General features: G+C 39.7%; 1 protein-coding gene across 1 annotated transcript in view; it reads left to right on the forward strand.

The window, feature by feature from the left end:
• Positions 1 to 202: 202 nt before the first annotated feature.
• The window catches only part of ube2e2 (ubiquitin-conjugating enzyme E2E 2), a 32,316-nt gene continuing 19,997 nt past the window's right edge, over positions 203 to 12,521 (forward strand). The window contains exons 1-3 of the mRNA XM_053488261.1: positions 203 to 391; positions 7,978 to 8,160; positions 12,258 to 12,308. Of these exons, the coding sequence (XP_053344236.1) occupies positions 7,985 to 8,160; positions 12,258 to 12,308 (227 nt within the window). The 5' untranslated portion in view covers positions 203 to 391; positions 7,978 to 7,984. The remainder of the gene's footprint in view (positions 392 to 7,977; positions 8,161 to 12,257; positions 12,309 to 12,521) is intronic.

Here is a 12,521-nt window from a genome sequence, read left to right on the forward strand (position 1 = left end):
CTTCTTTCCCAGCAGTTCAGGCACATTGTAAGCTCACTAGTGTGAACACTGGGTTACTTGTAGTTCCTCAAAATCAAAAATTTTTTCAGACTCAAAAGATCCAAATCTATCAACTCGAATGCCCCCCCTTTCCACATATACACACGTAAAACCCAACAGTATCAGAGGCACGTGAACGCGCCGCGCGCTCTTGTCTCGGGCGCGCGCCTGCGTGGAGGCGGTCTGGTTGCTTCGCTTTCTGTTATCGGTTTTTTTTCCCCCTTCTCCCAGGCTTCAGTTAAACAGCGAGGAAACGAGGGCGAGCGGACGGCGGAGCGAGCAGAGGACAGGACAGCGATTTACCGTCAAACACCAACCGCCCCGGGTTTCAGCGTCGACGGAGGCTCGACAGGTAACGCGGCCGCGGGTGCTCGGGACGCGCGTGGAAAGTGGATTAAATGTCTCGCGAAAGTGTGTTTTTTTTTTAGGGCATGTGTGTATGTGTGTGTGTGTGTGTGTGGGTCGGGACGAGCCAGGCTGTCCTCGCGTGTTGCCAGATTGTAACGAATTCCTTCTTGACTCTGCTAAAAGATTTAGAGCAACGATTAACTGTACACCAGTCTCACAATCTGGCAACCTCACTCCCTTTGTGTTAATGCTGACCAATTTGGTCATTTCGGGGTTTTGGGGGAAATTATACAGTGGTTGCGGTGATGAATCTCTATTTAAAAACCCATAAAACACCCGAGTCGGTGTATCTGTGTATAAATCACATAGACCACTCTTTAAAACAACAGCAACAATGCATTCAAAATAGACACAAGATTGTTTTTGAGGAATATGGCAACCCGGTGTGGCTGTTGTTTCTTGCTTGTTGGTGTGATTAAGAGTGGAGTCGCGCGACTCATGATGCGGGTTACAGCCGTTTATCAGCATTACAGGGTTGCCAGATTGTGCGTTTAAGGCTTGAGTTTCATTACCCAACTTATAGTTAACTTTGTGTGAGTGATGAGCACAAAACCTGTCCGAAATTCTTTTCTGGAAGAAAATGACATGCTGTACAAGATGTCTGGGGTCATGAGATGGGAGCCAAGGTCTTAAAATGCTTAACGGTCAATTCTGAATGATCGAAAGCTGAGGACAAAGTTGGGACGGTGTCAGAAATGTTGTTAGTCTTTCGGCTGCTTGGCACAGGCTTTATGCCCTTTCTTACACATCCCTTATGTTTTTTTTTTTGTTTTTGTTTTTTAAACCGGGCCTGGGGGCGGCAATGCATCCAGGGAATTGGGTGCGAATCGACCCTGGGCCTTCTGCATGGCACGAGAGAAACCTACCCATGAGCCACCAATGCCACAAATGTTCATCTATATATTAAAATGAAATTCTATTTGTTTGTTTATATATATGAATGGTGGGTGATGTTTGTACAGGTACACAGTAGGTGGTCATCATTAACTTTTACATCATACTGTGAGCATGTCACAGACTGTTCTCACCGACTGTAACAGCAGGCAGCGGCGTCTACCGTGTGTGAGGCCGAGCTTGTCATGAAACCCCGGCTCAGAATGCAATGCGTCTGTGTTAATTCTTGAATTCAGGAATTTCAACCCAGTAAACGGCAAACTTAACACTTCAGCATAAGCGACTTAGTGGCAGCAGTTTGGAGAAGGCTCTTTTTTTATTCCAACATGTCTGTATATAACCCCAGTGCACAAAGCAAAAACTATAAAGACATATAATAGTGTGATGAGTCCGTTGTGGAAGAACTTGACTGGCCCTAACACAGAGCCCTGTGGCCTTAAGCACATCGAGCACCTTTGTGATGAACTGGAAAGTGGATTGTGAGCCAAGCCTTCTCGTCCAAAATCAGCGCCTGACCTCATAAATAAATGGTCTACTTCATAAATCGATGGGCACGAATTCCCACAGAAACACTCCAAAATAAAGTGAAAAGCCTTTCAAGAAGGGTGAAAGCTGTTAAAGTTGCAAAAGGGGGACAGACTCCATATTGAAATAAATGTATATGGATACAGTGTCATTGCTGGTTTGGTCAAATACTTCATAAACCTTTAGTTAAACCTATAAGCTGCTAGTAGTACGTTAAAACAGAATGGTGTGAAGCTTAAATTGCTACCAGATACCAGGTTTGTTTTCTCACCGTGCGATCAAAAAATTTGTTCTTACTGCGATCTTTATCTGGTACGGTTTCCCGTCTTTAGGTGACCCTACCCAATCTGGCAACGTAAGCAGGATCTGTGTTTGCCCGTGCTGCTAATTACGCTCCCCCAGTTCTCTCTGACAGACTTCACACCCCCTCCTTCTCCTCTCGTTCTGTTACCGTTTCTCATTTTGTTTTTCAGACAGGAGTCGCCGCTGATCTAAAACAGTGACTGCTGGTCCACTGTTGTCTCAGCCAGCTCCTTTAATCGCTGCTGAAGTGTGTGCTGCATCTCTGACACATGTGTTTTAACCTCATAAAAGACGTGTTAACGAGGTGACGTGTTTGCGTGAGGTGTGTGATAGCAGGGGACAAACAAATAAGCTGTACGTCAGGGATGATCAGACCACTAGAGCCTGTGTTTATAGTGCCTTAAATGTGTATGTATTCAGAATAGGGAAAAGTTCTCTAAAATCTATCTATCTATCTATCTATCTATCTATCTATCTATCTATCTATCTATCTATCTAGTGCATGCGAGTTCTGTCCTGTGCACTGTGGTTAATTTAATTTTTCACGTCCCAGCGTTCTCTCAATAAAGGTGTACTCTAAGTGTCTATCTATCTATTTATCTATCTATCTATCTATCTATTTGTCTATCTATTTGTCTATCTGTCTGCATATCTATCTTTATATCTGTCTATTTAGTTATGTATGTCTGTCTATCTATCTCTCTAGCTAGCTTTTGTCTTTTCAAAAATCTTTAATTCATAAATATGCCAGTATATCTGTTTCGTTTACGTTTCTCTCTATGCCGTTTTTTTCTTCCAGTTTATCTTCATCTGTTTGTCCAACTATCCATCTCACTGTCTGACCGGTTTAACTCTCCGTCTGTCCGTCTGTCATTGCTCTCTTTCCGCCTGGAACTCACTGAGCCGATCTATCAGTCTTGTTTATCTATCTTTATCTTTATCCTGTCTGTCTACCTGCTCGTGTTCCAGTCGTGACCTCTGCACCAGATTACACCCTCGTGTCGTGTCAGCGTGCAGTCGAGCGTTTCGGCGGCTGAAGTTTTAGCAAGAACGCTTTGTGTGAATGGAGTCTCGGGTCGTAGTCTGAGCTGTTAAACAGCCGTGGTGTTAGCGACTCCGTCTTTATTCATCTTCACCTTAGTGTAGCGTCACGTTTAGTTTCCTGGTGTTGTCCTGAAGGTGAAACTTGTTGTAGTTTTGCATTGATTACCAGTGCCACAGTCTGTCTTAATGTTTAATGTTTTAAAATGATGAATTGTAAATGATTCCAGAACATATTTGCTACATAGATGAACTTCTGAGTGCAGTATTGCTAAAACCACTTAAAATATTAACATTTAACACAAAATAGAAAACAAATAAAATATCAAATTGTATCCAAATTAACAGAATGATTGACTGCAACAAATTTCGTACACCAGCAGCTTCAGAGTAAGAAAATCCTGCAGGACTCAATTAAGTGTTTTTCTCATTTCCTCCAATCGAAAGCTTTTTTTGAAGTGTTTTGCACTGAAAGTGTGTGTGGGTTCAATTCCCATGCGTGCATAAAGATCTTTAAAATATCTGCTTGTAGAAATCGAAATGTAATATTTATTAGCAACTAAGTTTCATTTCATTAGCAGGTGAATAGTTTGTTGAGAAAAAATACAGGGGAAAATGCTGCGATTGCATAGAAATTTGGCGCCTTAGCTTAAACACACAGGACGGACTGTAGAAAACTGGTGTATTTGGGGTTGTGATCATAACCAGTTTATTTTCGCAGCATGATGAGATTTAGCTTTAAACGCTTTGCAGCCTGGGAAGGGGAACAGATGGTTCACCGTGCAATCCTTAAAGATATTATTTAAAAATGGTCTATACATCTAACAACCTCAGCAGCAGCCTCATTTCCTCTCTCGTGTGTTCCAACCACTCAGCATTCAGCATCACCGGACTGATAATCCGCACCTGTTTCTCACTGGTTTATGCCTTAAGTTAGATGGATTTTATATATATATATATATATAAAAAAAAATTTTAGTGCTTGAATGATATACGAAGGTTCCTCTGACTCAAAAGCGAGAGCCGAAAAAGTCCTTCAGAAAGCCTGAAGAACGATTCCCCAAGAGTACATACAAGAAAGTCTGGCTCTTTGGAAGCAAAATATGAAGACATGAAAGAAGGAGGGGGTATCAAGACTTGTGCACAGTACTATTTTCGCACTTCTGTTCATTTAATAGGTAATGTTAATAGTGCAAAACAAATAGAATCATCGCTACCGATAGCTCCTAATCATTTTGGGATAAGATCACTCACAAAATGAATAAACATTTACAGAATCCTGATTGTATTTTTGATTCAGTCGCATTTCTTTAAAACTAAAAGAAAGAAGGAAACGGGGGGAATGTTTTCCCTTCCCTCTCCATCCTTTTTAAGTGATTCCCACACACTTTTTTTCCCCCCTTTGTAGTATTTTTTTTTTCCTAGATGCCTTGTTTGCTTTTCCCAAAAAACAAAACAAAAAAAAACTCTATAAAGCAAGCCGATCATGGCCGGGTCACGGCCGTTCCATAAATACCAGATGGAAAAGCTTTTCCTCGTAGTCACAACATGATCTCTTATGCAGAAATCACTGCGGGATTCGCAATAATGAGTCAGTGTGTAAGGAATTCAGTGAGCCCAGGGCACTGAAGAGGAAATAAATCACCTGACATTCAGGCAGCGTTCGCTGTAAAATGTCACCGACGCCCATTATCTATGAGATCGACTATTAATAGACACATTTTCCATTTAATCCGTTTTTGTTAAGGGTTGAGTCAAAAGGATTGCAAGTGCAGCAGATGAACGGCGCTTTAAGTCATTAAAGACGACCGGTTTAACAACAACAAAAGCGCAAAGTGGATCATGCTTTTAAAGCGGGGCGTTAAAGTCAAACCGAGACTTGTGGTGATATGTCTTGTGATTTGATGAGACTGTTATCCGCAGGAAAACATTTAAATGGTTTTAAAGGCGGTTGTACTTCCGTGGATGAGGCGGCTCGGATCCCTGTGAACATTTAGTGAGTAGAACATCTTATTCATAAAAATCGATGGATAACTCATGTCCTGCTTGCAGAAGAGACACATCTGACTGTGGGAACTGTTCACACACACATTGATATTCACCGGCACCACTTGCCTATTACTGGAACTTGGATGAAAGTCATTGCGACATTCCTCATAGAGTCCTGATCCCGCGCCGAGCCATTTCCACATGTTTGGGACGTTCAAGGATTTCCAGACGATTTTGGTGAACTGAGAAAACTTTCAACCTTAATGCACTAGCGAAACCCTGAGATAAGTGTGTTACTTTATCTGTGGATTTTATATTTAAATAAAAAAATCCCCTGATAAACTAACACAATAATAAACTATCGCTCTCTCTCTTTCTCTCTCTCTCTCTCTCTCTCTCTCTCTCTCTCTCTCTCTCTCCCTATATATATATATATATCTTTATAGAGAGAGAGAGAGAGCTGTAGGAGTAAAAACTCCCTTTGATCCAAAGTCTTGGTTTGACTCAAACGCCCCTGGTATCTTGTACTATAGTTCTAATTGATTTAATATTCATTTATTTGGGATTTCACAGGGATTTATGATATTTTACTGTACGGAAGAGTTTATATCTCGTTTATTAAAGGAGTCTCCATTTCCAGGGCTTCATAACCAAAAAATATATATTTATAAAGTCATGATTTGCAATACAAATCAAATCGGTAACTCTGTATCATGATAAATAATATCGTATCAGGTGGTCTCTGGTGATTCCCATTCTTACTACCTCATGTCTTGGACGTTACCTATTACAACTATTAACAGATCAAATGTTCAACATGTGCAGGGCCAGGATGTCCAGCGGTCAGGGAGTTTCACAGATTTTCAGGACAGAGGAGTTTATGCTTTCTAGACATTTTAAAGTAGTTTCATTAATTTTACAGGAGAGAAGAAAAAAGATTGGGGATGGATTGACTCTTTATAGCTGCTGTAACATGAGCGATAACCCTTATTTTATCGGGTCATTCTCCACCTTTCACATAAAGACAAGCTTTTTTAGAAATGAGGAAAAAAAGCAGCTTTCTATGGTGATAGCATTTAGACTGATAAAGAAATGTGTGTAATATTTCTGGATATGTCTACTCTTAAACAGAACTTCCCAAATTAGATTTTTGGGCGAGTAGAAAAAATTGTAACGTTCTATTTCAAACAAACTATTTTAACCTAACGAACTCCGGACTGAATGGTTGTGTATCTTTTTGTAATTTCTCCTTACTGTTTTTCTTTATTAGCAGCTGTTAACTTTAAATACAGAAGAAAATTTGGCATAAGAAATGGCGCTCATATGAGGATTGTTCTATGCTGGATATATACTGTAGATAATGTGGCTGAGAGAAAATGTAAAAAGAACAAACAAAATTTGAGTCACGCAACAATAACCCTATCTGAATTGATCTGTCTTAGTGGTTTGGCTGCATCATGACAAGATCTACTTTAAAACACAAGAAATGTGAGCCTGGTGAGGGAAAAGAGTGACTACCTCATAGAGATGGAGGGAAAATCGATTTTAAGTATCATAATTCTTTCTTTTGGCAAATAATGCTTCTTTGTACTGACCCCAAAGTCCTTTTTTTTGTTAATTAATTTTTTATTTGTATATTTACCCTAAGATGGTCAAACATTGCTGTTCCTGTATGATCCTACAGGTGGTGCACTCTAAACTATTTACACATTTAAGTTCAGTTTTACTTGTCACATACACAATCATACATGGTGAATGGGATGATAGAAAGATTTTACTGCAATAAAAGAAATTTTTTTGATTTTTTTACGTTTGAGTTAAACGTACAATTCTACAAAATAAGAATAAAATATAATTAAAATAGAAATACAGTGGAACCTTGGATTGCGAGTAACACGGTTTGCAAATGTTCAGAAAGACGAGCAAAGATTGTTAATTAATTTTGACTTGGAAAACGAGCACGTCTTGGTTTACGAGTACCCAGTACCATGTATCACGCATGCTCTTCTTGTTTTGACGCCGAGCCTTACGTGATCACAACTGAGCCAACGTTTTTTTCTCTCTCTTGTGCTGCGGAATTGTGGGTAATCGTCTTCCCTGCTGGGTCCTTCTGTCGTGTCTCTTACTGGTATAATTAACATCCGTGCACGCGTGTACTGACTTAACACTGACCGTGTGTTTCTGTAAAACATATTTTATTTTGTGTCTGTATGCGTGTGTGTATAGCGCGTGTGTAAAGCAAAAGTAAGTCTCATTAGAGAGGTTTAAGATCCATTTCCTCTCTCTGTATCAGCCTGCTCTTTGTGTGTGTGCGTGCGCGTCATTGGACACCGTGACCCCCCCCCCCCCCACACACACACACACACACCACACACACACACAGCCCCCTCCTACTTTCGCTTTCACAGACGCACACACGCTCCTTCTCTCTGCTCTACGCGAAAACACTGCTCTGTCGTGATTTTTTTTCTAACATAAAGTGCAGGTTAATTTGTTTTATTTTTATTTTACAGCAGTGATTCCGTAAGTGTGTCGCTCAATCGAATGTCATTAGAGAGATTTCCTGTTTGTTTTTCTGATAAAACAGTGTTTCTGTTGTGTGTGCGCGCATGTGTGTGAAAAGAGTGGAGGAAGGGTAACTGTGTATCTGCCAAATTTGTTTAGAATAGTAAGAAAAAAAAAAAATTTAATATTTGTAAAACCATGATTTGATAATTTATTGCTAACTTAATGCTTCCCAGAGCCACAGCGTGTATATAAAGCGTCGCTCTGTTTCAGGGCCAGGATGTCCGGCGAGGTGCAGAGAGCAGACGACAGCCCCAGCACGAGCGGCGGGAGCTCGGACCTCGAGCAGAGAGAAACGGCTCCTCCGGAGCAGGAGCGCGAGCCGGCCCAGCCTAAGAAGAAAGAGACCAAGATCTCCAGCAAAACGGCGGCCAAACTGTCCACCAGCGCCAAGAGGTGAGTTTAACTTTTATACCTAGTACACTCTGGTGTTTTCTTAATGTACAGTATAATCTCGTTTGCAAGGCTCAGTAGGATTTCAGTGGAGTTTCAAGGCATCTAAATGACGACCATAAAGACTTTTTAGTTGAATTTCTTGACATAAACTTAACTTAAATCATCGATTAGGGATGGCATCGTTTTCCCGCACCGATTTTTTTAAATATGCTGAGGTGGTCCTCAGTATATACTTGGGTGGCTAGTCCATAGACACTCTCTGTGTGGGGAAACACTGCACGTTGATTAACAACATGTTGGTCAGTGTGAAAGTTAAGGGAAGGTGAACCATAATTTGACACTTAAAATGATCATTTAAAAATGTTTCATAAATCTATTTCATATATAAGAAGCTACATAAATAACGGACTGTAAAATATTGAGGGTAAAATGCCTTTTTATTTTGTCTCTTTTGCGATCATGTTAGAGTGAGCTCTCAAGAACAGATGGTAGGATTTATTTGGGTATCTCTCTGAAACCAAAACATGAACTGGATCGAGTTTGGAACGGATTCTAACACAATCAATGTCACAGCAAGGTCAACTGTCTGAAAGAGGTATTCTTCAGTAGATTTCTTCTTGCGTGGAGAAGATTCTTTCAGGGTATTTCCGGCAAATGACTCACTACCAGGAAGCAATAAACTCGATGGTACAAGAGGAATTTGCATCCATGTTATTGGCAGCAGGTTTTGCTTGTTAAACAGGATACTGCTTTATTAAAGAGGAAAAGAAAAGTATTCCTTGTGTCTGTCCATCTGTCTATCTATCTAAATCTCTGTGTGTCAAGTCTATCTATCTGTCTGTCTGTCAGACTGGTCTATGTGTCTGTCTATCTATCTGTCTGTCTATCTATCTATCTATGTCTCTGTGTCATGTCTGTCCATGTGTCTGTTTATTTGTCTGCCTGTGTCTCTGTCTGTCTATCGATCTATCTATTTGGCTGTCTGTCAGGTTGTTGGTTTGTCTGTCTGTCAGCCTGACTATCTATCTATCCGTCTGTCAGTCTGTCTGTCTGATGGTTTGTCTGTGTCTGTCTGTCTATGTGTCTGTCTTCCTGGCTATCAATCTATTTGTCTGTCTGTCAGGCTGTTGGTTTGTCTGTTTGTCTATCTGTGTGTCGGTTGTTTTTTTTTGTACACATGACATTACACATGACATGAGGCATGTAAAATACTCTTGGGACCTCTACAGGATAAATATGATGCAGACATATAAAATTTAAAAGTTAAACATGGAACCAGAGGTGTGAAGTTAGGTTAAGCCTTGATTTGTCAGATATACATTACTGCACAGTGAAAATCTTTCTTCGCTTATCATAGCAAGGCTAGGGTCAGAGCGCATGATACAAGCGCGACTGATACAGAGCATGATACAGAGCAGACAGGGTTAAGGGCCGTGCTTAAGGGCCCAACAGTGGCAACCTGGTGAAGCTGGAGCTCAAACCGCCGTTTAACTCAGTGCGTAAACTCTGAGCCATCACTGCCCGTTGGTGTTGCCAAAAATAAACGTATGCCAAGTGCATAAAACCATGTGATCGCCACCTTTCTATGCAAACTCTACTTTAATTAAAAAGCGATTGGTGACACTTTGTCCCTGCTTTACAAACTCTGTTCCAGTTCGCTTGCTCCTCTTTCTTTATAGCTCTGTGTTGGCTGCATTTCTTTCTAAAATATTATAATGAGCTCTGATCACATGACTAAATATGCCTCTTGGAAAAGTTTGCATATTAAAAAGTTGTTTATTTATGAATATTTTAGAAGGATTTGTTTGAAGTCCCTAAAGGTACATGAAAGAAAATAAAATACACAGGAAAACATTTCCTTTAAAAGAAAAATCTATAAAATAATCATTTTACTTGAGATGTCAGAGTGACTCGTTTGCTTCTTTAAATTTTAAACTGTCTTGAAAAACACAATTTATTTCTCACCTTTATGCTCTAGGTTTCTAACTAATAATAGATTGAACCCAATGATTGTAAACAATCATATCGTAGAATTTCTGAAAATGATTATTGAAATAATGAAGTATCATTGCTAATAGAATAAATAAATAAATCACTTAATTATACATAAATGTGGATTAGACTAATGCTAAGAATGATTAAGTAACAAGTATTGAGCTGAACTGCGCCAAAAACACAAGAATTTCAGTCCCGGCTTTGTGTTCAGGGATAAAGTAATTACAGTTTAGTCGAAATGGAATTTTTTAAAACCAATCAAAACGCAGAAGGCGGGAGTTGATTTTTGTTGATCTTTTTTTTTTCTGTATTATTTTATAATTTACTTTACAAAGAAATAAAGAAACCCAAAGAGTACTTGACTCTTCTTGCACAGACTCCACTATAGTTATGTGTTATACAACTAAATAAATATTTCTATCATTGTTTAAACATTCAGCCATTACAGCGATTAGAATGATAACTGTGTTATTCTTTGAGGTAGAATACAGTACAAGCCGAATAGATCTGTAAAAGCACGCACCTCGCTTCATTTTACACTTTTTTTTTTTTTTTTGTCGCCTCATTTCTTTTGTGCGCTTTGTTGAGAGCAAATCTTTTTCTTTTTTTTTCCCCCACACGCTCGTGATTCATCACTGATTCTTTGTGAAACCCGCTGAGCTGTTTTTAACGGACGCAGTAGGATTCAGCTGTCATGAACAGTGATTTAATGGCTGCGAAGCCCTGCAATCATTATGTTAAATGCAGGGTGTGAGACTTCGCTTGGTAATGAAGCTGTCATTGCAATTCTGTAAACAGAGCGCCGATTATGAGTCATCATACAGCTGAAAAAAAATAATAATCATACCCTAAACTAGAATGTGATGAAGATATAATATATTATTGCACTTGGCATTAATTGTATCTCAGAAATTATGGGCAAATAATTTGTGGGACAAAAAAAAAATCAAATGGTGAATAAACCATAGCTTTTGAATAAATAATAAATAAATAAGATACTTGTTACCTTTACCATGGTAAAATTACTTCTTGGATCATTTCTTATTTGGTTTTCTTAGGAGAATTCTTCCGGATAAAGTGAGTTGTGTTTTCCTTTTCCTTCCTGGAAGAAGACTGGTGTTTGATTTCCTGAAAAGTGTAATACAAATTAAAGAGGAAAGGCATCCGGTGTAAAACCGCTGCCAAATGAAATCTAAAGATCACCCCTAGCAGGAGAACCCAAAAGAACATCACCCTTTTCTTGGCTCCTTAAAGGTCCTATATTTGAAGTTGACACAGATCTTAGAGCTTCCTAAAGAGTATGATGGTGTGTGTGTTTAGTTAATGACTTACCTGAAATCTCCCTCCCGCAACATAATGTAACTCCTGCTGTTTCACACCCCCTCCAAATGTGCCATTTCAGTGTTTATGTAAATGAGGTGCTGCTGAGCCACGCCCCCCTCCAGAGAACAGGTAACAAGCATGGGGAGGGGCCTTTCTTATATGAGGTCACAGCAGTGGAAAAATCTAATCATCATCTTTAAGTCCCAGCTTATACAAAGATAGGAAAAAAGCAAAAACATGGACAAAAGTCAATTTTGTATAATAGGTCTACAAGGAGAAAAAGAAGGAAAAAGGAGAAGACAGAGGAACAGGTCATTTTGCTGCTTTAGCATTGACCGTTCCAAATTACACACTCCCCAAACAGCTGATGAGCGCGATCATTTTCCCAGTTAATTTAAAGTTCTTTTAAGACATAATCTTTTTAAAAGGATCTGTCGTCTGTGTAGATTTTAATATGATTGTGGCGATAAAGTTAAAAGAAGCGGCGCGGTTACACAGAGCAGATGAACTCTGTATACCTCAGTCACTCGGGAGTCGTGTTTTAGATCAGACAATCAAAGCTCTCTCCAGCCTGGATCCATCCTGGCGGTTCATTCGGTTTCCTTTAGATGTCCGGCGGGTTCAAAGCGCGCTCTTTCTCTGTCGGCTGTGTAAATCTATACGCTAGTTAAACGCATTGAACGTATTATGCGTCAATTGAATTGTACGCTTTAAATGTATTACTGCCTTCGAGATAAGATTGAACACAGCCCCTAATGTGTCTTCTTGTTGCCTTGCAGAATTCAGAAGGAGCTAGCCGAGATCACTTTGGATCCCCCGCCCAACTGCAGGTACTTTTTACTCTTCACTTGACACACACTGCCGGTACAAGACAGTGAAGCAGATTAATATTGTTTCTTACTCAAATGACAGAGTTAGGAAATCAGTTAACGCACTTTTGTGTGTGTTTTCAGCCTCCCACAAATCAGGACCGAAGAACTAGAGACTCTTGATGAAAAATTAAGAGAAATTAATGGAAAAACTACATAGGAGAAAGAGTGAGA

This window comes from Clarias gariepinus, chromosome 26, assembly GCF_024256425.1.
Source record: "Clarias gariepinus isolate MV-2021 ecotype Netherlands chromosome 26, CGAR_prim_01v2, whole genome shotgun sequence".
Taxonomy (NCBI): Eukaryota; Metazoa; Chordata; class Actinopteri; order Siluriformes; family Clariidae; genus Clarias; species Clarias gariepinus.